Source organism: Stenella coeruleoalba (assembly GCF_951394435.1).
Source record: "Stenella coeruleoalba genome assembly, chromosome: 15".
Classification (NCBI taxonomy): domain Eukaryota; kingdom Metazoa; phylum Chordata; class Mammalia; order Artiodactyla; family Delphinidae; genus Stenella; species Stenella coeruleoalba.
This window is the reverse complement of record NC_137161.1, coordinates 87,045,622-87,072,394: the sequence shown is the minus strand read 5'-3', so window position 1 is coordinate 87,072,394 and position 26,773 is coordinate 87,045,622. Positions and strand designations below refer to the sequence as shown.

The 26,773-nt window shown below is 60.2% G+C and overlaps 2 protein-coding genes and 2 long non-coding RNA genes across 6 annotated transcripts in view; 3 read left to right on the top strand and 1 right to left on the bottom strand.

Annotated features, from left to right (window-relative positions):
• LOC307198283 (uncharacterized protein) overlaps positions 1 to 2,264 on the top strand; it is a 52,806-nt gene extending 50,542 nt beyond the window's left edge. The window contains exons 6-8 of the mRNA XM_079945114.1: positions 661 to 846; positions 946 to 1,001; positions 1,182 to 2,264. Coding sequence (XP_079801240.1) covers positions 661 to 846; positions 946 to 1,001; positions 1,182 to 1,632 — 693 coding nt within the window. The 3' untranslated portion in view covers positions 1,633 to 2,264. The remainder of the gene's footprint in view (positions 1 to 660; positions 847 to 945; positions 1,002 to 1,181) is intronic.
• Positions 2,265 to 3,907: 1,643 nt separating this feature from the next.
• LOC307198285 lies at positions 3,908 to 8,786 on the top strand. The gene is made up of 3 exons (XR_013831599.1): positions 3,908 to 4,274; positions 4,653 to 4,791; positions 4,876 to 8,786. It is a non-coding gene; the product is annotated as an uncharacterized lncRNA (long non-coding RNA).
• Positions 8,787 to 11,892: 3,106 nt separating this feature from the next.
• Positions 11,893 to 26,773, top strand: part of ELFN1 (extracellular leucine rich repeat and fibronectin type III domain containing 1) — a 69,832-nt gene continuing 54,951 nt past the window's right edge. The window contains exon 1 of one of the 2 annotated variants that reach the window (XM_079946226.1): positions 11,893 to 12,239. The gene's annotated coding sequence lies outside the window, so the exon portion shown is untranslated. Of the gene's footprint in view, positions 12,240 to 16,167; positions 16,341 to 26,773 lie in introns of those variants that run through there. The other variant, XM_079946225.1, reaches the window with a different exon arrangement.
• Positions 13,595 to 16,055, bottom strand: LOC307198906. Of its 2 annotated transcripts, none has more exons than XR_013831711.1 (3): positions 15,757 to 16,055; positions 14,218 to 14,305; positions 13,595 to 13,906 (listed from the first exon to the last, which is right to left on the bottom strand). It is a non-coding gene; the product is annotated as an uncharacterized lncRNA (long non-coding RNA). The 2 variants fall into 2 exon arrangements; XR_013831712.1 differs by lacking the exon at positions 15,757 to 16,055 and adding an exon at positions 15,083 to 15,160.

The window sequence follows — 26,773 nt, the reverse complement described above, 5'->3', positions numbered from 1 at the left end:
TGCTGTGGTCTGTGTTCAATACCCGTGTCCGCAGGGGAGACCGGAGTGTTTACCTCTAAGATGAGGTCCATCTTGAGAGAGTCACCCTCACAATGCAGTAGAGACACTGGAGGGAAGTAGGGGACGAGGGGCAGAGATACGGCAGGAGAGTTCAGATCTGCGGAGGGGGTGGGGAAAGGGGGCGGGAAGACCTTCGAGGTCAGGGTCAGGGTGAGCTGGGGCTTCCCTCTGCCTGGAGGGAGTCAGGCTCCACTGCTCTCGCTGCGTGGCCTTGGGCAGGCCACCTGGCTCTGCATCTCAGTGTCCCTCTCTGTGCATGCCTCTTCCGGGTGTTTTCAAGGCCAGCTACCCTTGCCCTGCGTGGGAGGGCCCCACCCTGGGGCATTTGGCCACTTGTCCGGAGGGGAGCCAGCCCGGGGAGCCGTGACACACCGCAGAGCCCAAAGCTTTGGGATTCCAAGAGGGCAAACCCTGCCTCTGCGTCTGCCCAGGCTCCCTGCCGCCCCAGACCTCTGGGGGTGCTTCCTCTCCCGGCACCTCCGCCCATGCTGAACCCCGATTTCCCTGCAGCTCCCTCTTTGCTTGTCTGACTCTCCCTGGGCTGCAAGCCGTGGGCATCCAGGGTGCCCAGCCCCATCTCCTGCTGATGGACTCCCCCAGGGCAAGGAGCAGCTCCTGGCCCGCAGGCCTTTTCCAGGGGTGAGGGTCTCTGGCAGGAGCACAGCGGTGGCCAGCTTGTCGAGGAGAGTAAGCCCTGACCAGCACCTTCCAAGAGTTCCAAGACACGAGGCCCCTTCTGTCCACTGGTCACCAACTAGACTCCACGGACAGCGGCCTCCTTTGCACGTGAGCAAACTAAAGGCTCTGGGGGTCCTGATCCCCGATCCCCGTGCTTCCAACACACACTCTGACCCCTGTCCTGGGGCCCTGCCCTGCTCCCCGCAGCCTGGAGTGGAGGCTCGGAGTGGTCCGGCGCTCGCCCAAGGTCGTGCAGGGGGCAGGTGAGGCCAGGCCCCCACCCACGCGCAGTCTGCACCCCGTCCCACCTTCCCGGGTGGAGGACAGACGGCGGGCCCCTGCCCATGGGTCTCACTCAGGCTGACCCCGCATGAGTTCCTTCATCGAGACCCAGCCTTCTCCGTGCTGTTTGCCTAAATTTATTCAACTCAGTCTTCCCACAGGAGCCCCACGGCCACTGTCAACATCTGTGGGGACACAGCCGAGGAATGCCTAATGAAGGCTCGGCGTGGCCCCGCCATGGAGCACAGGCTGGGACAGATGGTCCATCATTACTCATTTTTATTAATTACTAGCTCCGCATGCCGCGACTGGCCAGCCAGCTCCAGGCTCCTCGGAGGTGCCACGGGCCCAGCTCTTCTGGAAGGAAGAGACGGCCCTTCATTTAGATCAGCGTGCCTCCCGGCCTCCTTTGAGCCACAGTCATTTCTGGCTCGCGCGGCCCCTGGGGTGCTGGGCTGGGCGTGGAGCAGTGGGCTTGCAGCTGCCACCTGCCTGAGGGGACTGGGAGAGGGGCCTGCACAGGACAGGAACGGGGCTGCTGGGGACCCCGGCCCGGGGCTCGGGCGGGCACAGGACCCCCAGAGCCAGCTCCGGGCTGCGGCCGCCTCCTGAGCCCTCTCCCTGCTGGCCTCTAGCCTGCGGGGCATAACCTGCCTCAGAAGGAGCCTGTCTTCCCTCTCTGCCCTGCTGGCCTCGTGAGGGCCTTGGGGCCCGCAGACCCCTGGTGCCGGGGAAGCTTGTGCTCTGGGTGTTGGTCCGGTTGGAGCTCCACAGCCATCTGCAGACGCTCCAGACCCCGGCTTGATGCCTCCCGGGGGCTCCCTGGGCCTCTGGGGCCCCATAGCCTTGGGTCCCAGCCCAGCATTGCCTCTGACTTGCGGGGATGCAGGGTGAATCCCCCCATCCCGGGACTTAGCCCCAGCTGCAAGATGGGCGCACGTCCTCCTCGCATGCCGGTGGTGGGCGGTCCCAGAACCTGCGCTTCTACTGATGCTGCGGAACTAGGACCAGTTCTGCTTTAGGCAAGTCCCTTGCCACCCGCAGCCTCCGCGAGGCGTGATCGTGTCCTGCCAGACCCCCGACGAGAAGGGGGAGAAAGTGCATGGGGGACCGTGACCCGCCGCGTCAGACAGTCCTGGGAGGGGTTCACTGATGCTGGGGGCGACTGGGGGCCCCATGCTGTGTCGGGCGCCCTGGGAGCCCGCGTCTCCGTGCGGCCAGGACACCGACTTCCCTCCAGCTTCAGTGTGTGGCCTGTTAGCCCGGGAGATAATGGGACACGAAGGACAAGATTTCTAGTCAATAAAAAGGCGCCGTGGAGGCTTTTTATATCTTGCTGTGTCACACTGGGTAGGCGTTTTATCTGCTGCCCACTTGACAGTACATCACACAGCTGGGTCCCTGCCCTGCTGGTGTCCATCACAGCCCGTCCCGGGCTGCTGCCCATTAGCCCGCGAAGCCCAGACTCCCGAGAGGTCAGCTCCAGGGGGCACTGGTGGCTGCACAGCCAGGAGAGCTGGGGACACCTTTGCAGAGATGCAGGGGAGGCGAGGAGGTGTGGGTGGAGGTCATGTGGGAGGGGGCAGGCAGGGCTGGGCCGAGGACCGAGCTGAGGCCAGGAGCCCTCAGAGGTGGGCCCACCACAGGCTGCCCTGAGATGGCCCGAGGAGCTGCCCTGTCTGGGGCAGGACGGGGTGCTCAGCTCTTCTCAAGACAGAGCCAGGTGGGACATGTAGGTGCATAAACCAGCAGCTACCAGGGCTGAGTAGTGAGCTCCCTGACACTGGAGGAAATCAAGCACATCCTGATGCCCCACTGGGCCAGGAGGCTTGAGTGGGAGAAGAAAGGACAGTAACACAAGGGGCAGTGTGTATTTTTCTCAAAAGTAATTGAGCGGGGGGGCACGTTGTCCTGCAAGGAGGTGGTGGAGGGCCACCTCCCACACTAGTTGGTGCTTTAATGGAGGCCCAGGGGCTGGGCAGCCTGGAGGGATCTGAGGCCTGCAGCTGTAGATCCCAGGCTGCCCTGCAGAGGCGTCGACATGGACCCAGGAAGGGGTGGATCAGGGTGGCTGTGAGGAAGGCCACCCCCTGGACTCTCGTCCACATGCCTCTGACCCACGGATCAGGCCAGAGGGAGGGCGCTCGGCCAGGAAGGATGGAGGCGCTGGCCTCATTCCTGGAGGAAACTCAATCAATCGTTCCCTGCAGCAGGGCACCTCCTGGCCCAAATCTCCTACTTTGCCTGGTTTTCCATCCTGACGGGGGCTCAGGGTAAGTGGCCTGTCTGTGGGGGCAGAGGGCCCTCTGGGAAAGGAGAGCAGCTGACACCGAAGCAGGAGATGGGACGGTCGGTTGGCATGGAGACTGCCAGGGGGAGGGGCGGAGTTGGCCTCTGTTCCCTGGACCCACTTGCCTGTCCCTCCCCTGGGATCCGCCCCCCCCAGCCAGGTCAGTTCAAGTCCTGTGAGGGGCACTGGGGCTCGGGGGCACTGGCACAAACCCTTTCCTGCAAGGTGATCCCCGACCAGGAACCACGACCCCAGCCCAGGTGATGGGCGTGCACGGGCACCTGAACCGGCCCAGGACACCCAAGCTGGGCCTGAAGGGCAGAGGCCTGGGGCAGGCTGACCAGCGTGCTGGACAGCATGCCACGCAGGGGCACAGGCGTAAGCACAGGCCTGTAGGTGAGGAGGCCACACCCTCAGAAGGGGACGAGCGCGCGCAGGATGGTGCCCACTGAACCCAGACCCGCCCTCCTGCCCCCGGGCTCCTGCGCCCCGGGGCTGGGCTGCAGCGGGTCTCCCACTGAGCAGGGCAGCAGGGCTACACGCTGACGGCCCACCTGTGAGGAAGGGCACGCCTGTGGCTCGGTCCCGAAGCACCTACTGTGAGTACTTTGCCCAAAGGTGGCACTGCTCTGACTGGTCCTGACCCCAGGGGTCACGTGAGAAGTGGGGGGAGGACCGGTGCTGCGGCCGCTTTCACTGTCGGCCGGGGCCCACATGTGTTCAAGGCCACGCCCACCTGTGGCCTCCGACGGCCCCTCCATCTTGGAGTCCTTGGAGGGACCTGGCGGCCCCCCTGGGGAGCTGTGGTCCCCGGCCTCTCACGCTGTAGGAGACCAGCTCCAGCCCTCAAAGCACGAGGGGCTGCAAGCCCCTTTGGGACAGCTGTCCTAGCCCCACCTCTGCAGCCCCGGGAAAGGCGGCCCGCTAGTTCCCAGAACTTGGAGACGCAATGGACCCGACCCAGGTGTGAGGCCCCCCATGGTCTGTCTGTCCATCTGTCCTTCCTGCCCGCATCCGGTCTGCAAACACTGGCTGCTCCTTGATGGTGGCCCTGGGCCGCGCCTGTCAGGGACACAGACCTGACGTCTCAGGGTCCCTGAGGGCAGGGTGCCTCGGCGCGGCCCGAGCTCCGACAGCCCCGGCTGTCGTAATCCACATTCCTAATCGTCAAGAGGGACAATTCTGGGAAAAAAAAAAGAGAACGAAAAGCACCATCATTCGGCCAGGTCTTACTTCTACGCACACGTACATTTGTTCTTCGCAAAATTGGAATTGAATTTTCTATGCAGTTCATACTCTGTTGATTTCTCCACCCAACAGCCCATCGTGTGCTTTATCCCAGACGCGCGATGCCCACAAAGACGTGCATTTCTGCAGCCTCTGGCTTCCAAGGAGGAGACATGGCCCCCATTTCCTCCGGTCGGTGTGCAGCTGGCCCCGAGGAGCAGGTGGGGACACAGGTGCGAACAGAGGTCACGCAGGTGAGCAGGAGAGAGGCCAGAGCTGAGGCCACGGGGGAGCAGCGTGGCGTCTGAAGGCTGGGCAGATGTCTCTGCCTCCCTCAGACCGAGACACGCCATGGGAGTGGCGCTGCGAGGCCTCCAGGCGCCCAGCCCCACGATGGGGAAGAGCGGCCGTGATGTGCGCACGACTCAGAGCCGCTCAGCGAAACGGCAGCCAACGGACACACACCTTTGGACGGGGTGGGAGGAGCCAGACCCAGGGAGGGCGTATACTCCATGACCCCAAGTTCATGAAATTCCGGAAGAGAGTAAGCCAACGTACGGTGGAAAAAGCCGGAGCCAGGGGGGCGCGGGGGGCTGGGGCACGTGGGCATTTTTGGAGCGAATGTTCTGTCGTCAATGGGGGTTTGGGCTGCAGAGCACACATTAGAGCATTCGATGGTCCCCCTGATGTTTCTACATTTCATTATCAATTTTACTCCAAAGAATGAAAAAATCCATAACGAACATTGAAGTCTAGTTTGTGCTGTGCGCGCTGCCTGTTTAGGGGTGTCGTGTATGGACATCTGCAACGAGCTGGGAAAGTGGTTGATTCCTGGGGGCTGGAGAGAAGGGTGATAAAGCAAGTGGAGCCAGACGTCTGCTGTGGGCGTCTGGGTGTCACTATAAAATGATATCAACTCTTCTGTATGTTTGAAAATTTGCAAGATTACATGTGAAAGCCAATGAAAGAGCCCAGGTGCTGTAGCCAAGCGGCTGGACCGTGGTAGCTGTTCACTGACTGTGTGTGTGAGACCTTGGACTAGTTTCTTGGACTCCTGGTGCCTCAGTGTCGCCACGGCATGAAAGAATTAACGAGCATCAAGTACTTACACACAGTAAGTACTGGCGTACAGTAGGTGCTTGAAAAGTGCGCCCTTTGCTGGTAGCAATTCCACTGTTGGTAATATTGAGTTATCAGGGCTCCTACATGTGCTGGAGGCAGCCCGGGAGGCTGACGGATAAGCCGAGGGCTTGCACTGAGTTCAAGAGTAAAGGGCCCCAAAGAGTCAAAACAATCTTGCAGATGAAGAATGAAGCAGAGGGTTCCCACGTCCCACGGTCAGGTTCTACAGGGACCGGGACAGAGGGGTCTGGCAGAAGGATAGAGACATGTACACCTATGGGGTGGAGCTGAGGGTGCAGAAATAAACCCTTGTATTTACGGTCACTTTATTTTTGACAAGGGGGCCAAGATGATTCAACGGAGAAGGAACAGTCTTTTCAGCAAATGGTGCTGGGACCGACAACACGTGCAAAGAATGGAACTGGACCCCCTTTGCACAGCATCTGAAAAATAACTTAATGGATCAAAGACCTAAATATAAGGGCTGAAACTATAAAACTCTTAGAAGAAAACATAGGAGTAAATCTTCACCTTAGGCAGGGGCTTCTTAGATACGACATCAAAAGCACAAGCAACGAAAAGAAAAAAAAAAATTGGACCTCATCAAAATTAAAAACTTTTGTGCTGCAAACAATTCCAACAAGAAAGTGAAAAAACAACCTATAGGAAGGGAGAAAATATTAGCAAATTATAAATCTAATTAGGAACTTGTGTCTAGAATATATAAAGAACTCTTACAACTCAATAATAAAAAGGTAGATAGCCTAGTGGCCGTGGACAAGGCCCCTAACAGACATTTCTCCAAAGAAGATTTACAAAGGCCGAGAAGCTCATGAAAAAGATGCTCAGCATTATTAGCCGTTGGGAAATGCAAATCAAAACCACAGTGAGATACCCTTTCGCACCCACCGGGATGGCCAGAATCAAATAGACATAAAAACAAGTGGTGGTGAGGGTGTGGAGAAGTCGGAACACACACACTGCTGGTGGAAATATGAAATGTTGCATCCACTTTGCAAACAGTTTGGGAATTCTTCAAAATGTTAAACACAGAGTTACCATATGACCAGCAATTCCACTCCTTGGTATATACCCAAGAGAAATGAAAACACATGTTAATGTAAAAACTACGTAAACGTTCATAGCAGCATATTCGTTAATATCCCCAAAGCGGAAACAACCCAAATGTCCATCAGCTAATGAATGGATAATAAAATGTGGTCCATCCACACAATGGGATATTATTAGCCAATCAAAAGGAATGAAATTGTGACATATGCTACAACATGTAGGAGTCTCAGCTTTGAAGTTCCTGCAGAAGTCTCCTGGGCAGGCGTTGGGCCAGCCCTATGGCATGGCAGTGGACGTGGGAAGAGAATGATTAATTCAAGATGCTACAGAGGCATGTGTCAAAGGGTGCAGGCATGGATCCTCCCTTTCCCTTCCTCTCCACATCTTGCCATCTCTGTAGAAGTTGGAGAAGAGGGATCTAGGATTCTAAACCGTGTAGGCCAAGTATTTGTCAGAAGGAGAAGCAGTGGAGTAGGAAGAAGGGAATCTAAATTTTCCTCGTAGACTTGCTGCCAACTGACATTTGACTTGGGCAAGAAACCTCACTTCGTGGGCCTCATTTTCCTCGCGTGTAAAATGCTGCTGCTTCAGCTGCTTTCTCAGACTCATTCAGCTCGTCTTCCACTCTTATTCCAAATGCCTACATCACAGGTTAACATGATTTGAGATAAACGCCATACCTGAAAAAACCGAAAAACCGAAAACAAACCCCCCCTGCATTTTACCACTAAGACAACACCACTAAGTGAACTTAGCCGGTCACAAAAGACCACAGAGCATACGATTCCATTGATCTGAAGTGTCCAGAAAAATCAAATCTACAGACACAGAAAGTAGGTCGGTGGCTGCCTAGGGCTGGAGGTGGTGGTGGAGAGTGGGGGTGACTGCTGCCGGGTACTGGGGTTTCCTTTTGGGGTAAAAAATGCTCTCAACTTAGATGGTTGCACAACTCTGTGAATACACTAACATCCATTGACTAGCACGCTTGAAAGGGGTGAAGTGTATGGCATGTAAATTATCCCTCAATAAATCTGTTGAAACAAGAGAGCCTTGGGTTCAGGTTCGGACTCGGCTCTCTGGGGCAAGTCTGTCATTCCAGGAACGAAGTTCAGTCTGATACGTAAAATGGGGCTGGAATGATTTGCCTTCCTGGGTTATTGCGGGGACCAGATGAGATGACAGATATGAAACAATTTTTCATTTTAACTTCTGTGTTTAAATGTATTACAAAAGGAAATGTATGCACATTGTACAAAATTCAAATGGCAGACGTGGGTACTCAGTGAGAAGTCTCATTTTCTGGGGCGATGGAAGTTTCAATATCTTGATTGGGGTGGTGATGACACAGATGTATACGTTTGTCAAAACTCGTGGAACTGTACTCTTAAGGAGGTTGAATTTCATTGTCAGTAAATAATACACACAAGCAAGTAAAATGTTATTTTGTTACACCCTTTTTGTACTCGTAAAAAAAAAAAAGTACTACATACACTGTTCCTCTCCTTGTTTGTTCCCCTGAAGACCGTTCTGGGAGATGGACTCAAATCAGTCTGCGCTTACCCAGCTGCACGCGCCTCCACGTGGATGTGTCCCAGCGCTCCACCGCCAGCCGATATTTAGGATGTTTCCAATCTGCTGCTATTACAAAGAGTGCTTCAGTGAATAACCTTGAAGGCAGTAATATATCATTCTTCACGTTTGTGAGCAGTCTCTGGAGGACAGATTCCTAGAAGTACATGCTGCGCCAAAGGATATATGTATTTGTAATTTGGACATTGTTTCAGATGTTCCGAGAGTGCCTGCTTCCCTACACCATTGCAACATGGTGTGTCATTAAACTTTACTCTTTGCCCATTGGATCGATGAAAAATCATCTTTGAGAGTAATTTGAATTTGCATTTCTGTTGTTAAGTGTGAGACTGGGCACTTTTCGTATATATAAGTGTTATTTTTATTTCCTTTTCTGTTCATAATCTCTGCTCACTTTTTTCCCTCTTGGGTATATTTTTTTAATTGATTTGTAACAGCTCTTTACATATGAGGATAAAGGATCTTTGCTTGGATATAAGTTGGACATATTGCTTCTTTTATGGCTTTTGGGTTTTATGTTGTTTGTTGTTGTTACTGTGAAGTTCCGGGCACAGGAAGAGACAGTCTCCATTTTTCTCTGGGTACCATGTCCCAGGATGGGGCTGGGGAGGGCTCTTCTCCACATTAATCCCGGCCACTTGTGTCCCTCTGCTCTTTCCCTGTGTACTCTCAGGTGACTGACTGACCTGCCTGGGTCAGCTCCTCCCAGCCAGGCCATCGTTAGAGGAGAGAGGAGCCATGACGGGGGTGTGGAGAAATGTGAGGCCCTCGTCTATTCTGAAACTGCGCTCAGTCACCCCTCCTGTGCTGGCCGGGTGTATGGCACCTGGATGCAGAGGTGGGTCAGACTGTCCTGCTCTGCTGAGTTCACAGGCTGGTGGAAAATCCAATGTGGTGAGTACTTGGCCGGGGGAATCTCAGAGTGTCCGGAGGAAAGAGGTGGGGGACACAGGCACGGGGGGGGCCCTAGCAGCTCGGGAAGGTGGTGGCCCCACAGCCCCAGGCCCGAGGGCCCTCACTTCCTAGCTGCCTCTCCCCAGAGAGCACTGGGGTGCATCCAGATACGGCAGTGGGTTTGTTACAATAAAAACAAGAATCTTGCTGACCCAGTTCCTGTAGCGTTCAATCCTGGCCTCCCTGTGAAGCGGGAGGTGTTAATAGTACTCATTTCTAGGGTGGCCGCGAGGATGAACTGAACTGATGCACGCAGCAAGCACACGCTTGACACATGGAAGTGAAGTTTATAATTCCATGTGGGTGGGCGCGAGTGCACGGGTGTTAGGTGTGGACTCGGGATTCCACGTGGGCGTGTGAGTGCACGTGTGTTAGGTGTGGACTTGCGGTGTATTTGACTTGGGGGTGCTTGGAGCAGGCTGCCAGGCTATACCAGCTACAACTTAAGCTGGGCTTCTGTGAGGGTGGAGCAGTATCCCGCGTTCCCGACTAGATAATGCCTCGTGGTGGAGTGGGCTGGTGGGTGAGGTTGCGGCTGCCTATAGACATGAGGTGTGTGGGTGCAGTGTGTCTACAACAGAGGCTGGGCGGGGGGGGGGGTTCTCAGGAGGAGAGGAGTGTCTGAGAGATGAAAGAGGGAGGGAGAAAGAGAGAGGGAGGGAGAGAGAGAGGGAGGGATCTTGCCTCACAGGAGACACACCAGAGAGAGAGCCCTCTGCCTTTATTTAGCCCAGAGAGAGACGGGCCTCCCTCCTCCCTCCTCCCTCCGGGTCTGCCCTGGGGTCTCCCATTCCCAGCCTGAGGCGGGTCTGGCCTTTCTGGGGGGCAGCAGCCGGGCTCTGCCCTCTTAGAGCAAACAAAGGCGTATTTCCACATCTCAAGATGCTGGAGCAGGAAAGGCCTGGGTATCCGGCAGGAGTGCTCCCCTAAGGCAGGAGCACCGCGCCTGGCGAACCAGGTCACCGAATTGCAAGGCCCTGGCGAGTTGGGGAGAAAGTGGGAACGGGGGCTGTGAGCCGGCCTAGGCTACAGAGGGGCAGTGCACCTCTAGTAGGGACCCTTGGCAAGAGAGACACCCCCCCCCAAGGCAGCCTCTGCCCCCACCTCTCGGTCCCAGGAGGTCTGAGCACCCCTCAAGGACAGGACAGCCAGAAGACAGTGGCTCCGACATTGACCGTCATCCTCTAGGCGCAAGGGTCCAGGGGCAAGGTGGTGGCCTATCCTCTATCCCGGACCTCTCTGGGGTCTCGGAGGCGCGGGTGGGGTTGGGAGGAGCTGGAGGGCGGTAGCGGGCGCCGCAGGCTGGACGGAGTTTATGGGCTGCGGAGAGGCCGCTGGACCAGACCCCGAACCGGAACCCAGCGCGCCCATCCTCGGCCTGGCCAGCCTTTGGCCGCGCTGCTCGCAGCCTCACGCGCCACTCCCACGCCTGTCCCGGCGCCTCCTCCCGGGGGGGGGGGGCGCCCCTCACCCTCCAGCAGCCCCCTCCCCTATGCCGCGCGCGCCCCGCGGCGCGCAGGTCGACCCCGCCGTCTCTGTCTCCCATCCCGGGCCGGGGCAGGACGCGGGGCAGGGGCGCGGCGCAAGGCGCGGCGCCCGGAGGGTCTTGCCCCGCGCGCCCTCCGGCGTCCCGGCTCCCGGGCTCCGACACAGCGGCTCAGGAAGCGGTGCGCAGGCCGTGCCGGGCGGGGGCGCTCTTGAGTCTGGTTTGGAATTCTCACCGAACACGCAAGCCGCAGGCTGGGCAGCGGCCGTGGGGAGCGGGAGCCGCCCCGGGAGGCGGTGTGGACGCTGGGTGCGGGCTCAGGGAGACCAGGGCGCTGCGGATTTAGAACCCTGTTTAGAGGCCGACCGAGAGATTTCAGTCCCCCGGGGGTTCGGGAGGCGAATGTAGGGGAAGGGGATCGGTGGGAGGAAAATCCGCTAAACCGAACCTTCCGGAATCCGAAGAATCCTGGCTGATCCCACACACCCTCCTCGGCCCTCCCCCTAACCGAAAGGGGGCGGGGCCGAGCAGTGGGAGGGTTAGTGGGGGTCAGCAATCTGGGGGAGGGCAAATCCTTTAGGGCGCGACCTCCAGCAAGTGCAGGGCCCTCCCCATCCCGGAAACGCGCGCCCCTGCGGGCCGAGCAATTGCACTCGCGGACGCGCGCGCCCACACAGGGTCTGACTTCGGGTCAACTTTCACGCGGTTCCCGGGTGTGTGTGCACAAGGCAGTGCCCGCACGCGCGTGCACATCTCCGCCCCAGGGGCCCACCTCCCATCTCCACCCAGTGTCCCGACTCCTAGGCCTTCGGGGGCTTCTGCTCTAACGTGGCCTGGGGCGGGGCGGGGGCGCGCAGAGCGAGCCGGAAGGAGGGGGCGAGGATGCCGCTGGGATCCCCACGCCGCCCCCACAGCACGCTCCAACTTTCCCTCCCGCCTCACCCTCCGGACACCCCCAGTCCACCGACGTGAGGGATCGCCACCGCCGCGCGCCCCGCCCGCGTCCCCCACCCCTCCTCCAGCCCTCCCCGCTCGGGCTCCTCCACGAAACCTTCGCTCACGCTCGGAAAGAATGTGCTACAACCTCGGCGCGGCCGCGGCCGCCACCACCGCGCCCGCGCCGGAGCCGGAGCCGGAGCCGCCGCTCCCCCGCCTGCCCGGCCGGCCCAGAGCTCGCCACGCGCTGTCCCCGCCGCCACCCCGCGCTCGCCCCGCGCTTGACGCAGTGAGCGCCGCAGCCCGGCTCCCGCCGGCTCCGCTCCTCTCCCCGTCGCAGGCGGAGCCCAGCCCGGCGGGCTCCGGGAGTGGCGGGCAGGGCGCGAGGGGGAGGAGATCTGTCTGGAGCCAGCGAGGCCGGAGGAGGAAAAGCTGGAGGAAGGAGGGGAAGCCGCCGCCGCCGCCGCGCTCCGGGGACCTGGGCGCGCGCGCTCCGCTCGCCCGTGACCGTGCCTCCGGCCCCTGGCCCGCACCCCGGCCCAGGTAGGAAGGGGCGTGTAGGGGAGGGTGCTGCGGCTTGGGGGTCGCTTCTACCGCAGCTGCAGGGCCAGCGGGTCCCAGCCCCTGGGGGAGGCAAGGAAGATGCTCTCCCAGGCGGCAGCGGGGGCGGGCGCGGGGTCCCCAGCGGCTCTCGCAGCCCGGGCCGCTCCAGTCCCCGCGCCGTGCCCTGAGCATCCGCGCCGGGGCCGAGTCCCCTCGCTGGTGGGGCTTTGGTTGTGGCGCGTTGGGTCCGTCGGTCCTGGGCGTCCCCGCTCTCGGGTTCCGAGGCGGGCGCACTCGAAGTTAGCAGTCGCCCAGCCCCGGCTGGACAAACTTCCCTCCCCGACGCCGCGGCCCGAAGGCCCGGGACTCCGGACCCCTCGGGCTAGGAGGCGCCTTGGGGACCCCGAAACTTTCCTGAGCGCTGTGAGCACAAAGGGCGGGATAGGCAGGGATCGGGGTAGGGAGGTGGTCTTGCCTGCGAGGGAGCAGTGGTAGCCGCGGCGCCCCAAGTTGACGCGGAGACTGCCCCCCATCTGGAGCCCCATCTTGTAGTCGAGGACGGGCAGGGAGCAGACTGTGGGCGCCTAGCCTTCGCACAGCCGGCGTGGAGGGAGCATTGCTCCGCCCCCCGCCGCTGGAGCCCTTGGAGGGAGTGTTACAGGACCCCCCCAATCCGGTCGCCCGGCTCTGCCCGCTGCTGCCATGCTCGCGGGAAGGAGCCGGCTCCGGGCTATTAATAGGCGCCTGTAACCCGCACCTGTCTCCGCCGGGGAAGCCGTGAAGCTAGGCTTGGCTGCGGGGTGTGGCGGGACCCCAGGCCCGGAGCTGCCCCCGACCCTCATGGTCCTCATCCTGTCGCTCTTCCCTCCACGCCCCCCCGCCTCTCCCCTCATTCTTTACTCTCCGGTCTCGGAGTGTCGCCCCCCCCCAACTTTTGCTCTTCCCAAACTGCATGGTGTGGCCTGTGACCGCCCAGACCGGCGCGATCCTAGCACAGCCCTCACCCGAGCCCTCCGGCGCTGGGTGGGTGTGGGATCCCTGGGGCCGGACTGCCGGCGGTGAGCGGGAATTCCTGCCGAGCTCACACTGCTGCGCGGCCCATTCACCCGCCCCATCTGAGCGGCGGGGGTAGTGCGGTGGTCGCCGCGAGCAGCCGACGGGGTTCTGGAGAGTGAAGGAGACCCGCGAAGCTCCTGAGAGGGTTTTGGGGTGTAGCTACAGCCTCACGTGCAGGGAGGAGGCGATGTCCTGGTGGCCGCCACTCCAGCGTCGCCTGCGCGCACCCCGAAGGCCCAGGAGGACTCCATTTCCTCCCCCGCCCCCGGTCCACCCACCCCCAACAGTCAGACCGGAGCTTGAGTGGATGTGAGGATTTGGGGGACAGGGGACACGGGGTACTGGTTCCCGTCTCCCCGTCTGCAACACCCAGCCCCCAGGCAGCGGGGGGGGTGTCTTTGTCCCCAGGGCTGGCCGCGGGCCCCGCCCCCTCCTTCAACTCCGGGACCCCGACGCTCTCCAGCGCTCGCTTGCTGTGCTCCAGCGATCTGCGAGCCTCGGGGAGGTAGGATCCGCATCCTTTCCCCCGCTCTGGGTCTGGGGGTGGGCTAGGGGGCGTGGAGCGCCGTATGTGGTCCCTGACAGATGTCCTCGCGGCGGCGCCGGCGTCTCTGTAACAGAATTAATGACTTACACGCAGGCCGCCAATCGGCGCGGCCACGGGGGAGGGGCGACCCAGCTGAGACTCAGCGGACGAGGTCGCATCCCTAAGGTGCAGCCTCCGCTTGGGGTGGGGGGTTCAGTGGCCAGGACCCGGAGCCCCGCCTTCCGCCCCACCTCCAATCCCCTGTGCCCCCAACTCAGCGATTTGCTCTCTGTGGGGCCGGCTCACGGATCCCCCGGGTGCCTGGACCCTCCCTGCCCCTCCCGTTGGCCTCTGAGCCCCTCCACAGAGCCCTAACCCTGGGCAGCCAATACTTGCCTGGGGGGTGGGGCAGTGCCGGTGAGGGCGCTCTGAGGCCTCTGGCCTTGGCTTCTACGCCTTAGAGATGGGCGCGTAGCCCCTGGGCCTGGGGAGCAAGCAGCAGGAGGTCGGGATGTAACTCTAGGCAGGCCCTAGCTCGGTCCCTGGCATACCCCAGCGGCCCATCCCAAGCCAACCGGATCCTTCCTGAGCCCGAGCTGCTTGGCCAGCGTAGCCCTGGGGGAACCAGCCAGAAACGGGAGTCAGTCACCTCTGGCAGAGGCTTGCCTGGGAAGGAATGCACTGGAGCCTCGGCTCCCATGCATTCCCTGCACAGGGCTGGTGAGGCCAGAGGCTTGAAGGGTGATTTCTTGGACCTTCCTGGAGTGACCAGTGTCACTCTGGGGGAGGACCAGTTTCTCCCCAGTCCCAACTGCAGCTGCGGAGGGCCTCTTAGACAACAGGGAGGGGAAGGGGGTCCTCTCACCAACCCCTCCGTTCCCTGGTCCCCAGGCCTGGCACATCCGAGGCTTGCAGTATATCTATGTGGTAATAGCCATGAGGCCTGCTGGGACAAGGGTCCAGGTACGAGGCAGCCCAGGGAGAAAGGCTGCAGCTCAGATGCCCACGCGGCCCCGCTGCCTCCTTCCCTGTGCCTCACCCTGACCCCCGGAGCTGTGATACGTTTCTGGACATACCGCCCCCCAGTACATAACCACGGGGCACCCTTGCTTTTGTCCTAGCACCCCCTTTGTGGCTTTGCACCCCCTCACAAGGGAGCCCCACCTGGCAGGCAGGAGGGGGCCACAAAGCACTAAGGTCCTCAATTCCCACCTGGCAGGGGAAGGGCAGCGTAGAGCCCACTGCCCACTTCCTGGCTGACCTTCCGTGCCCAGGTGGTGCGGGGCGAGGGGGACCTGCCGGTCCCTACAGGAGTCGCTGGTGCTGTGGGCGTTCATTCACATTCTCTCTCCGGTCCCCACACACTATAGGATTTATCTTGATTTGCTGTCTTTGAATTGAGTCAACTCTTTTGTATGCTCGGTGAATTGCCCAGCTGCTGGCGGGGAGCGGAGAGCGTGCCGGGGGTACTGAGGCCGGGAATCAGAGGCGGGCGGGGGACAGGAAGCGGGGAGGGGGCTGCGGGCGCCGGCGGGGACGAGCCAGGCTGCGCGGGGACACGAGCGGCCCGAGGTGCGGGCCAGGCAGCCCACCCGGGCGGCCGGGGGCACCGCCGAGGCCTGCCCGGCCCCAGCGAGGAGCCCCGAGGGGCCAGGAGGCTCAGACCTGGGGTCAAAGCTGCCCTTCGGGCTCTGCTCCGGACCTGCTGTGTGACGTGGGGCAAGCCTCTGGGCCTCTCTGTAACTTGCGGAAAGGGGGCTTCCGCACACGCAGGTTGTGAGGGTCAAACTAAGAGGGAAGAGTGCGCCGAGCCTCTCGGAGTTTTCCCAGAGGTTGGGGTGAGTGAGGGAAGGAAGGGGGGCCAGGACTGGGGAGAGGGTGCCAGCCCTACCTGTCCGCCCCCGGCCCCCCAGCTCTCTGCCCCCGGATCCCTACCTTCTCCTAGGTGGGCCGGACAGCCGGGCCGAATCGGGTCCTGAGGACGCCTGGTCTTTGCTTAAAGGGGAGGGGTCGTGGGTGGCTCTTCCCGGCCACAGCTGTTGCGCGCGCCCCTACGCGAGGGCGGCCCCGCCCCCACTCGGACGTGGGTGGAAGGGCTGGAGAGGGCCCGAGAAGGAACCCTCCTGCGCTTTCTAGTACCTCCCCTCCCGCTGCCCTCCCCTCCCCCTCCCCCTCCCCCTCCGCTCGGCGGCCGGAGGGCAGGAGCGCGGCCGTGAGGAGGCCGGGCGAGCGCAGGGGGTTCTGGAGGGAGGGGGAAGGGGGAGGGCGCGAGACTCCGTGCCGGACTCGAGCAGGGCGGAAGAGGGGGTGGGAGGGAGCGCGCAGGGGAGGGGGGAGCGCAGGGGAGGTGCGCGAACACCAGCCCCGCTGCCCGCGAGGCGAGGGGCGGGGCGGCGCGCGCGGATCGATGGGCGAAGCTGGGGAGGAATTTCAATCCCCGGAGCGAAGTTAGAGCTTGAAGGACGGCGGCGGTGGCGGCGGCGGCGGGCGCAGCCCCGGAGCGGCGGCCGGGCGAGCAGGTAAGTGCGGAGCCCGCGGAGCCCGAGTCCACGCGGGACTGGGGCCGAGCCTGGGCACGCGGGAGTCCAGCCACTCCCGGGGGCGGCGCGGCGGGCCCCGCATCTCGCGTCGCCGGCGCGCTCTCCCTACGCCCCCGGCCCTAGTGCGCCCAGGCCCAGCGCGCCCTCCGAGCGCAGCGGGCAAAGTTGGAGGAACTTGGCGGCGGCGGCGGGGAGAGCGGGGTCCTGAATAGGGGTACCGCTGGCGCCCCCGGATCGCCCCTGCCCCTCGCACAACTACTCCTCGCTAGGACCTGCCCCTTCCCCAGCACCTCTGCCCCCTCGTCGCTCCCTCGTCGGTCCGCATCCCACCCTCGCCCAGAGCTGCTGCTCCCTGCGGTCGACCCGGCGCGGCCCTTGCCCTTCCCCAAACCTCCTCGGCCGAGGGTCCCTGAGCCCCGTCGGTGCCGGTGTCACCATTCCTGCCCTGTCTGCCCGCTCTCCGACGTTGCGCGCCTCCACACTAGGCACCCCGGGACGGTCCAGCTTTACTCGGGGGAGGGGCCGCATTCTGCGATCGGGGAGCCAAAGCCCTGGCGTAGGGGTGGGGGCGGGGGCCTTTGCTCAGAACCTGGTGGATGTTCTCCACCCCTCCCCCACCTCGGACCCGTTCTCACTGTCATCCCTTGGGGGAGGGGTGCTGAGCCTCCTTGCCCCAACCTGCCTCTAAGGACGCAGGTCCCCCCTTCCATCCTGTAAAATCCGCAGGTCACCTGCTCGCTGCTCAGGGTGGGGCCCCTTGCAGGTGTTCCCCCTCCAAATCAGACCGACAGCCTCTGGCATCAAAACCAGACTCTTGCCGGCATCAGCTGTGTGACCTTGGGGCAGGTAAACCTCCCAGAGCCTCAGTTTCCAAGGCTGTAAAATGGGGGTACAATGAAAACGTGCGCCTTGTGGAAGGAGCACCACAGGGGAGGCTCAGCACAGGCAGGGCCCTGGGGGCCTCTCCTCCAGGCTTGGGGAGACCAGGCCAGGTGAAAACGTGCGCCTCATGGAAGGAGCACCACAGGGGAGGCTCAGCACAGGCGGGGCCCCTGGAGGCCTCTCCTCCAGGCGTGGGGAGATCAGGCCAGGTTTGCAGCCCCAGCAGAGCCTCAGGTGTGAGCCATCTTCCCTGAGCCCTTGCTCAGATGCAGCTGGGTCTGCCTCTCTCCCTCTCTGTTGGGCTGGGGGCTGGGAGGAAAGCACTGACAAGATCTAAGATCTCAGGAGCCTTGGAGGCAGGAGCTTTCGAAGGCTGCAGGGCGAGGGGGGATACCAAGGTAGACTTCCCCAGTCTCCTCTCTCTGGGGCTGTCTCCGGTGAGGCCCCAGCCCCAGAGGAAAGGAGCAAACGGGGCTTATGTTGGTTTGAAGCCACAAACAGTCTCCTGTTTCCTGGCCTGCACCCTGGGTCGTTGCAGCTCTCAACTTCTAATTGAACGAGCAATGGGGGACACACTCCCAACCTCGTCTCAGGTCTGCACCCTGCTTCATCAGAAGAGGCACACTCAGAGGCAGAGGGACAAACTGCAGATGGCCCGTGCGTCAGAGGGAATGCCCACCTGCTATCTAGATTGGGGGGCTGGAGCCGGGCCAGGACCCCAGCACTTTGGTGCCTCACTTTCCTGGGCTCTTGTTAAGGGACGGCTGAACACGCCCTGGGCTCTGGGTCAGGAAGGTTGGCAGTCATACAGTCGGATCCTCTTGGACCCTCTCCTGCCAGCAGCCGTGCAGTCCCCCTGGCCACGGCAGCAGGCCGACTGCCCGTGTATCATTTAGGATGATATAGCAGCCACAGGCCTGGAGTCCTGACTGGGAAAAGCAGGGATGGGCATCTTATCCTGAGACCTGGCAGATGTGGGCGGTGGGCGAGGGATGTGGTGGGCATGTATACCTGGGCCGGGGGATGAGAAAGCCTGATGTCCCTTCCCCAGAGCCCCACAGGAGTCCCTCTGGAAAGCTTAGCAGTTCTTCACAGATTTTAGAGGCTGACGCCCGCCACCTGAGCTGGGGAGAGGCTGCTGCTCCCCCAACTCCCTACCCCCCAAAAAAAACCCAGGTGGCCGGGGCCCCCAGGAGAAACTTGGACCCAGCAGCCCCTCTCTTAGACCCTGGGAATTTGAATCTAAATGTCTGCTTGTCAACATCACCTGCTCCAAGAGAGAAATTAGTGGGGCCAGAATCCTGACAGTGGCTTGGATCTCATCAGGGTAACACGCGAGTGCCTGCCTGGTCCCACGTCTGTGTGTGTCTCTAAGACGCACACACACACCAGCTCTAGATTTCAGTGGGATTTTCTAAACACTCAGGAAACTCCTCAGATCCCTCGGGTCAGGGCCCCTACCCCTACCTTGCAGTCCCCATCCCCTTAGAGGCCCAGAGCCCATTAGCAGAGGACCCTGTTTCTGAGGGCGCGTAGCAGCGGGAGAAATTTACGAGCAGAGGTGCTTGGACTGGGGCGTTCATATATCTCCGCAGGAAACAAACAGGCAGACCCCGTGGTTGCCTGGGCTGGTGGTGGATAATACACATGCGGGGAGCGCGCAGGAGGAAAGATGCGGCTGACTGACAGGCAGGAGATAGATCTCCAGGGCCGGGTGATGGGGCCATAAATTTCCAAGCGTGAACCTGGAGCAGCTGGTGGCATTGTTGCGCCGTGGACATTGGATACATTTGTCATCTCTCCAGCGCCCCCCCCATGCCCCCTGCATCGCCCTTCCCTTTTTGTCTCCCGTCATGGATTCCGATTTCTTCCAATAGAAGCTTGGGTGTCACCTGGCCTTGGGCAGGGCTCTGTTGGGGTGACTGATGGTGGAGCTCATGCAGGGGACTGCAGCCCTGCTGTGGAAGGGACTTTGGTATCGTCCTTCCCAGGACCCACCGTACAGATGGGGGGACTGAGAGACTGAGGCCGGAGTGGGGTGGGGTACTGTCTGGGGATGCACAGTGAGTGGGAGCAGAGGGTGGCGGAGGGGCTCCTGTGCCCCTGCCGTGTTGGTTCAGTTCTGGTATTTGAGCAGGGCAGGCCGGCCTCGGACACTGCCAGGTACCCTGTGTCAGTGGGCGACTACGTAGGTGAGCAGGAAGTGGGGCGGCGGGTGTGGACACTCACCTCCTCTTTCTGGCCTGCCTGTGTGTGGCCGGCTGAGACCTGGCTTTGCCGAGCTCTCCCGGGGAGGGGAGGGGAGGGGGAGGAGTGGGGTTGGAGAGACCACCTGGGACCCAGCAGCCACATGGGGGCAGCAACTGAGGCTCTTGGCCCTCTGAGCTGGAGGGTCCCGAAGGTTGTCCAGCAGACGTGCTGAGGGTCCACTGCGTGCTCTGCTGGGGTCTGGGGATGAGACTGTGTGAGGCCCCGGCAGTGGGGGGCTTGTGTCTGGGCTGGGAGACAGCCGATAGACATGAACACGCAAGTACGCGTACACCATCCTCCCAGTGGAGATCAGCCAGTCTGGCCCCATCTTTCAGAAGGGTCCAGCATCACCCAGGGTCACACGGCAAGCACGTCACGAGGCTGAGGCTGGAATCCTCCTGGGAGCCAGGCCTAGGCTGGCCTCGGGCTTAGAACAGAGGCTGGGGGCAGCGGGGGGCCCCAGAAGGGCCTGATAGCCTCCTTAGGGGGTCAAGAGGGGGCTGCATGCTCTGGGCCCTGGAGACTGAGGAAGAGCTGTGGGGAAACTGAGTCACCAAGGCTGGCCTGGTGTCTGAGCACTGGGCCCCGCCTGCCCCCAGGCCTCTCCTGACGGCGCCCACCACCCACCCTGCAGCTGAGACTCCTGGGCTGTTGTGTGCTGGGAGACCCCGAGTCTCTGACTCATCCCTGCTGGGGCGCCTCCCTTCCTGTCCCAACAGTGAGCCTTAGTTCCTAAGAATTTGTGGCCAGTCTGGCCCTCGGGGCTCCCCACCCCGTGAGTGGGCCCCAGCTCCTCCTTGGGGGGCTGCTCTGTCCCAAGCATGGGGGCTCCCAGAAGACGGGGTCTGGTGGGCCCTTAAGCATTTAGATGATCTGGGAGGAACCGGCCCCCCAGATCAGCAGCAGGGGCGGGGAGCAGCAGAAGCTGAGGTGCTGACGAGTAGCAGGGGATGAGAAGGGAGGGGCGTGGCCCGGGAGCACCCAGCAGCCCTCCCAGCCATCAGTGGGGCCACTGAACTCGGTGGAGCCACTGAACTCGGTGGAGCCTCTGACTCAACCCCTCCATTAAACAGATTGGGAAACTGAGGACCAGACAGGACAGTGACGGCAAGCCCGGCTCAGCCCTGCTCCCACGCTCTGCCGGCCCCGCCTTGGAGACAGCAGGGGGTCTTTTTAGACCCCCCCCCCCTTGCCTGCCAGGTGGGGCCCCAGCGGCCCCGCCCTCAGCTCTCCAGCCTCGGGGGAGGGTGTGCGTGCAGTGGACCAGCCACGCTCCACCCCTGCTGCCTCTGGGCCCACACTGGTCCGTGCCCCTCTTTAACACTGTCCCCCTACCCCCAAGCACAGCTCTCTGCAGCCCCCCCCGCCCCCAGCAGCTACTTCGTAGAAGAGCCGGTTGGATAACAAGCATCTACGAAGCCCCGCTGTGTTGAGAGCTGTCCACCAGTGCTGGAGAGGCGGACGGCATGACAGAGGGCCCAGGGTCTGACCCCGAGAGTGGGCCACTGCGCCCCTGCCTTGGGATGCGGTCGGGTCCAGTCAGAGTCTCCCTCGGGCAGGGAACCCGGGGAGATGATTGATGATTGATGGCCGAGGCTCCCTCGTGTTTGCTGATAGATCCTGGTTCATTTTCGGCAGGACCGAACCGGGCACCTCTTCCTCCTTGGCTCCCGGTAGCTGACACAGACCCAGGGGCTGGCCTCTTTGCACGTGGGGATGGGGGCGGGCTGGGCTGGCCTCAGGGGTGGGGGACCAAGAGCCCTGTCTAGAAGGGGGCTTTCTAGATCCTTTTCACACACAGTGGGCGCTGCAGAGAGAAGGCTTACAGAGCGTGCAGTGAGGAAGCGCCACTGGTCCTGTGTTGTCAGGACAGAGCCTGGAGGACTTCCTGGGAGGGGCAGTGTGGATACCAGAGCTGCCCTCTGCACCCACCCCCCCAGGCTTCCATGCTGCCCTGGAAACCCGAGGGCCAGGGGATGTGCTTCTGAGCCTGTGTTTCCTGTTCCTGGCCTCTGCCATCCCCACTGAGCTATCTCCCCTACCTCTGATAGCCCTACAGAAGTTTCTGGAAGGGCCCAGCTGCAGTTCAGGGGTAGCTCAGTGTCTGCCGTGCGTCTGGCTGGCCATGCGAGCTGGTGGCTAGCTGCCTTTCTGCTTGTGCCTCAGTGCTTTCATCTGTCAAATGGGTCTAGAGCAAACGCCCTCCCAGGGTGTTGGGGCTGGAAGCAGAGTCTGGGGCCAGATGCATGGTCCCCGGTCAGGAGGCCCAGGCTGTGGGGTGGGTCCCTTCTCCTCGCTGAGCCTGTTTTCTCCTCTGTAAGGTGAGGACTGGGGTGCATGGCCAGCTGTGGTGAGTCTGAAATGGTGATACAAGTTCTGTGAAAGGCAAAGTTGCCACTGATGCTCATGGAATCCTTGGGCCTTTGGTTTTGTCCTGTGGGACCCTCACTCAGGCCTGTGGACCCACTTCCTCTGGCTGCACAAGCCTTGGCCCTCCTGTCCCTCTGCACTTTGCTGTGCAAAGAGGCACGGAAAGAGGGAGCTGGGAGGAGGACAGCAAGTGCAAAGGCCCTGAGGTAGCGAGCACCAGGCTTGGCGTGTTGGAGGAGGGATAAGGCCCACCTCCAGAGGTGCGAGGTCAGAGGGAGACAGAGCCCATCGTGCCTGGGCTGCGAGGGCGTCGGAGTTCTTGGGAAGAGGTGGATCTCATTCTGTTTGCCTTGGGAAGCTTTTGGGGAGTTTGAGCAGGTAAGGGACGCAGTTGGCTTCCATGTTTGAAAGGTCCCTCTGGCTGGAGGGGAGGGGAGGAGTCTTAGGGGCATGCGTGGGAAGGAGCCTCCCGGTTAGGAGTGTATGCCAACATCTGGGTGAGATGGGGCAGCCCGTAGCAGGCTGACGGCTCTGGCGAGGGACAGACAGGGAGGCCTGCGCCATCTGTTTTGACATCGCTTTAAAAATTGGAGCTGTGTTCCTGTAGAGAAAAACATTCTGTAAAGCAAAACCCGTATTCCCGTTTATATCGAAATGAGGGATGCATGTGAATAGAGACTGGGATTGCGTTAAGTAAATCCTGTTTTCCGCTGACATCCATTAACATTTCAGAGATGCCTTTCCAAAGGGAGAGGAACCCCCCCCCCCGCAAAAAACAGTGGGTGGGTGTGAAACCAGGGGGTGTCTTGGCGCCGACCCTGGGGGTGCCGGGTGCAAGTGGCGCTCGGGTTGTTTCCCCAGGCGGCTGGCAGGCGCCTCCTTTCAGAGCCGCACTCGTCGGGTCTTAGTGTGCATGTGCGTGTGTGTGTTTGTGTGTGCGTGCCCGTGTGTGCGTCTGTGTACCCAAGTGTGCATGTGCGTGCCTCCCAGGGACGCTGCTCCTTTGTCCTCTCGGGGACCAGAACAAACAGCAGGTGTAGTCTCACGAGTTACGTTGCCCGATGAAGGGCAAGTTCCAATCTCAGATCCTGTCTGAGGGTTGAAGTTCTGTGAAATGAATTTCTCGCCTGCTTTTTTTTAGCGAATTCAGTGGAGCGGACTGTGGTTTTAAAGCAAGGGGCATGGAGAGTTCCCAGTGGCCCCCACGTGGGCCTGGAGCTGGCCGGCTCTGCGTCCTGGGGGAGAGGCCAGGAGAGACTCCGTTGGGTTCATTTTGGCTTCCCCACAGAGCAGGAACAGCCTAGATCTGAAGGACACGATTCACCAGAGACAGCTTTTTAGAAAAACATCTCTCCAGAAATCCGGAGGTGCACCCCCCGTCCCCGGCCTCACCCACACGTCAGGGCTGAGACGCCCCAGCCTGGGCAGCTGTACCCAAGCCCTGAGGACACGTGGCTGACACACCCTCGACCTCACCAGCCCACACACACAGCCACAGGGTCTTATGCCCACACAGCCCACTCCGGATGCACAGGTGCAGCCTCTGACACGCACGTGTGCCCGCAGAGCACGCGTCATACACGTGCACTGACACGCAGGCTCCCATCTTCCGGTGCGCGTCCAGACACGCCCGGGGCTTGCACTGGGCCAGGTGCGCCACCGCCTCTGCAGTGCCCTGGACCCCGCACACCTGGACGGCCGCTACAGCCCGCGCTCCGTTCAGTGTGTCCTGTGCGTGCTGACACACAGGGCAGCTGTGACGCTGTTTGTCTCCGGGGTCTGCGGTTGGGAGGAGTCGTCCTGGGGGCAGTGTGTGTGTGTGGGCTCCCCTCCCAGAGCCCCACCCCACGCCCGGCCAGGGGACCTGCTGCATCGTGGACTCAGCTTTGCTGTGCCAGGTGCCGCTGCTGTGCCCTTCCTTGTGGGCTCCTTGGGAAGCCAAGGGCCTGGGAGGGTGGATAAGGCGGACGGTGCTGACCGTTGGGGAGGGCACGTCTCCAGGCCGTGCAGGGGTGTCTCGTGAGTGTAGACTGTGGAGCCGCAGCCGCCCCAGCCAGGGCTGGGGCCACGTCGCTGAGGCGCCCCCAGGTCGTCTGGTATGGGCTCTGCAGAAGGTAACGGGCCGTGGGGAAGCCTGGATCCTCAGTGACACCTGCACCTCCCAGAGTTGTATGGCCACGAGGTCGTAGGAGCCAAATTCCGGTCCTTTCAGGTCAGAAGCCCTTCCATCTCCCACTTTCCTCTTGGGAAATGTCTGGAAGTTCTAAATTCAAGGAGAAAACCCCCATTTCTAGGGCCAGGAGGTGGCAGATGTGGGTACTTGGCAGAAAGGACAAAGGCGGCGACGCTTCACACCCAGAGCGTTAGGGCTGTTCCAGCTCCCTCCTTCCGAAAGGGGACACTGAGGCTGGAGGGGCAGGGCCTGACCCCTGGGTGCTCGGCCCCCACCCTCTGGCCTCCTCAGCCTCGCAGGGAAGGCACCCGAGCCTCGTGGGGCACAGCCCCTCCGCCACACGGGACCCCTGGCTCCTCTTCAGCCACCTGCCGCGAGCCTGGCCTCGGGAGGTTCCTAGAACCACAGAGCTCAGAGCCTGTTTGGGCGCGATGACCCCGACCCTGCCTGGCCCCATGCCCAGTGTGGCGGGCCCGGCACCACTGGGAATCTCCCACAGCCGGGGAGGGAGGTGATTGGGCCCAGGCTCGCAGCTCACAAGCGCCGGAACCCAGATCCTCCCGTCTCTGACACCCCCTCGCTCCACCCCGTCCTGCCCATTTTACAGATGGGAGACCTGAGCCTCAGAGTGGAAGGCAGCACGGGGGAACTGACTGTTGACGGCTCTGGGCCCTTGACTGCGGAGGAACTGGGGCCTGCCCTGAGTTGGGGGTCTGGGGAACCCCACCTGGCTGAGGGGCTTATGGGGTCCAGGCTGCCCGGGTACAGCCCCCTGCTCCCTTTCGCTTCCTGCCCAGGGTTCTTCTGTGTGTGCAGAAAGGTACCCCGAGGTCACGGGAGGGGGTCCTCCTGTTTGAGTGAGATCTCAGGACGGCAAAGAGCCTGCTGGCCTTGGCGGCTGGAAAGTTGTCCTGAGGGCAGCGCTTGCCTTTGGGATAAGGCTGGTCGCCTAGGTGAGGGCGTCCAGTGGAGGTCCTGGGGAGCGCGTTCGGAGCGCGCCGGCCTGCTGTTCTTTCCCGTTCCCCGCTTTCTGGACGTACCGTGACCGCGTAACCACGTTTCCAAGCCACTGGGAAGGGACTGCTCAGTGGCTTGGGCACGTTTACAGATGTGCACAGCCGTGGCCACAGGCGAGTTTCAGACCCTTCCCATGGCCCTGGAAGGTTCCCCACGTCCTGTCCAGCGGTGGGTGGTCCCCGCTCCCCCCAGGCACTGGTCTGCGCTCTGTCTCTCTAGGTTTTCTTTTCTAGGCGTCTGGAGAGGGTCAGCCCCACATTCCCACAAGGCTTGGTGACGTTGGTCTTTTTTATTGCAGGTGCGCAGGCTGGTGAGCTGTGGTACCTCACTGGGGTTTTGCTTTCATTTTCCTACTGAGCAGTGAAGTTGGACATTTTTCTCATGTGTTCATCAGCATTCACATGTTGTTTTTGACAAAATGTCTAAATCTTTTGCCCATTTTAGTGTATTTATTTGTCTTGCTGAGTTTCAAAGTTACTCAGAATTGTTCTGAGAGTTCTTTCTACTTTCTGGATGTGTCCTTTATCAGAAGTATGGTTTGCAAATATCTTCTCCTGTCTGTATCTTGTCTTTAATTTTCTTCCTGGTGTCTTTTGGAGCACAGAAGTTTTTACTTATAATGAAGTGTGACGTACCAATTTTTTTTCTTTTATGAATCGTATTATTAGTGCTATATGCCTAATCCAAGGTCACAAAGATTTCCTCTGTGTTTTCTTCTAGGAGTTCATTGTTTTAGCTCTTTCTAGGTTTATTGCCCATTTGAAGTTAATGTTTGTAAATGCCGTGTATGGGTCTAAGTTCATTTTTTTGGTATATGGGTATCCGATCGCACCAGCACCATTTTTTGAAGAGACTGTATTTTCTGCGTTAAGTTCTTTTGGGACCACAAATATAAGGGTTTGCTTCTGGACTCTCAATTCTGTTTCGCGGACGGATGTGCCTCTTCTTTTGCCAGTACCACATTGTCTTGATTACGGTAGGTTTGTGGCACGTTTGGAAAGTAGGTAGTGTGAGTCCTCTAAATTGTTCTTTTAAAAATATTTTTGGCTATTCCGAGTCCTTTACATTTCTATGTAAATTTTAGAATCAGCTTTTGTCAATTTAAAAAAAGCTTGCTGGAATTGTGATGGGTTTGTTTAACTTATAGAGCAATTTGGAAATATTAAGTCTTCCTATCCATGAACATGGACTGTCTCTTCATTAAGTTAGACCTTTATTTTCTCTAAGCAATTTTTTGTTGTTTTCAGTGTGCAAGTCTTGCTAATTAAATTTCTTCTGTTAAATTTATTTCTAAGTTTTTTTGATGCTATTGTGAGTGGAATTATTTTCTTAATTTCATTTTCAGGTTGTTTGTTGCTAGTACGCAGGAATAAAGTTGAGTTTCGTATATTGATCTTTTATTCTGTGACCTTGCTGAATTGAGTTATTAGCTGGTTCCAGCAGACTTCTGTGGATTCCTTAGGGTTTTCTACATACAGGGTCATGTCATCTACAAATAAGGGGAATTTTCCATCTTCCTTTTCAAACTGGATACCTTTTTTTATTTTTCTTGCCTATTGCACTGACCAGAGCCTCCGGAATAATGTTGAATGGCAGAGGTGCTTCATCCCTGACCTTAGAGGAAAAGCATTCAGTCTCTCACCATTAAGTATGATGTTAGCCGTGGCTTTCCTAGATGGTCTTTATCAGCTTGAGAAGTTCCTTTGTATTCTCGGTTTGT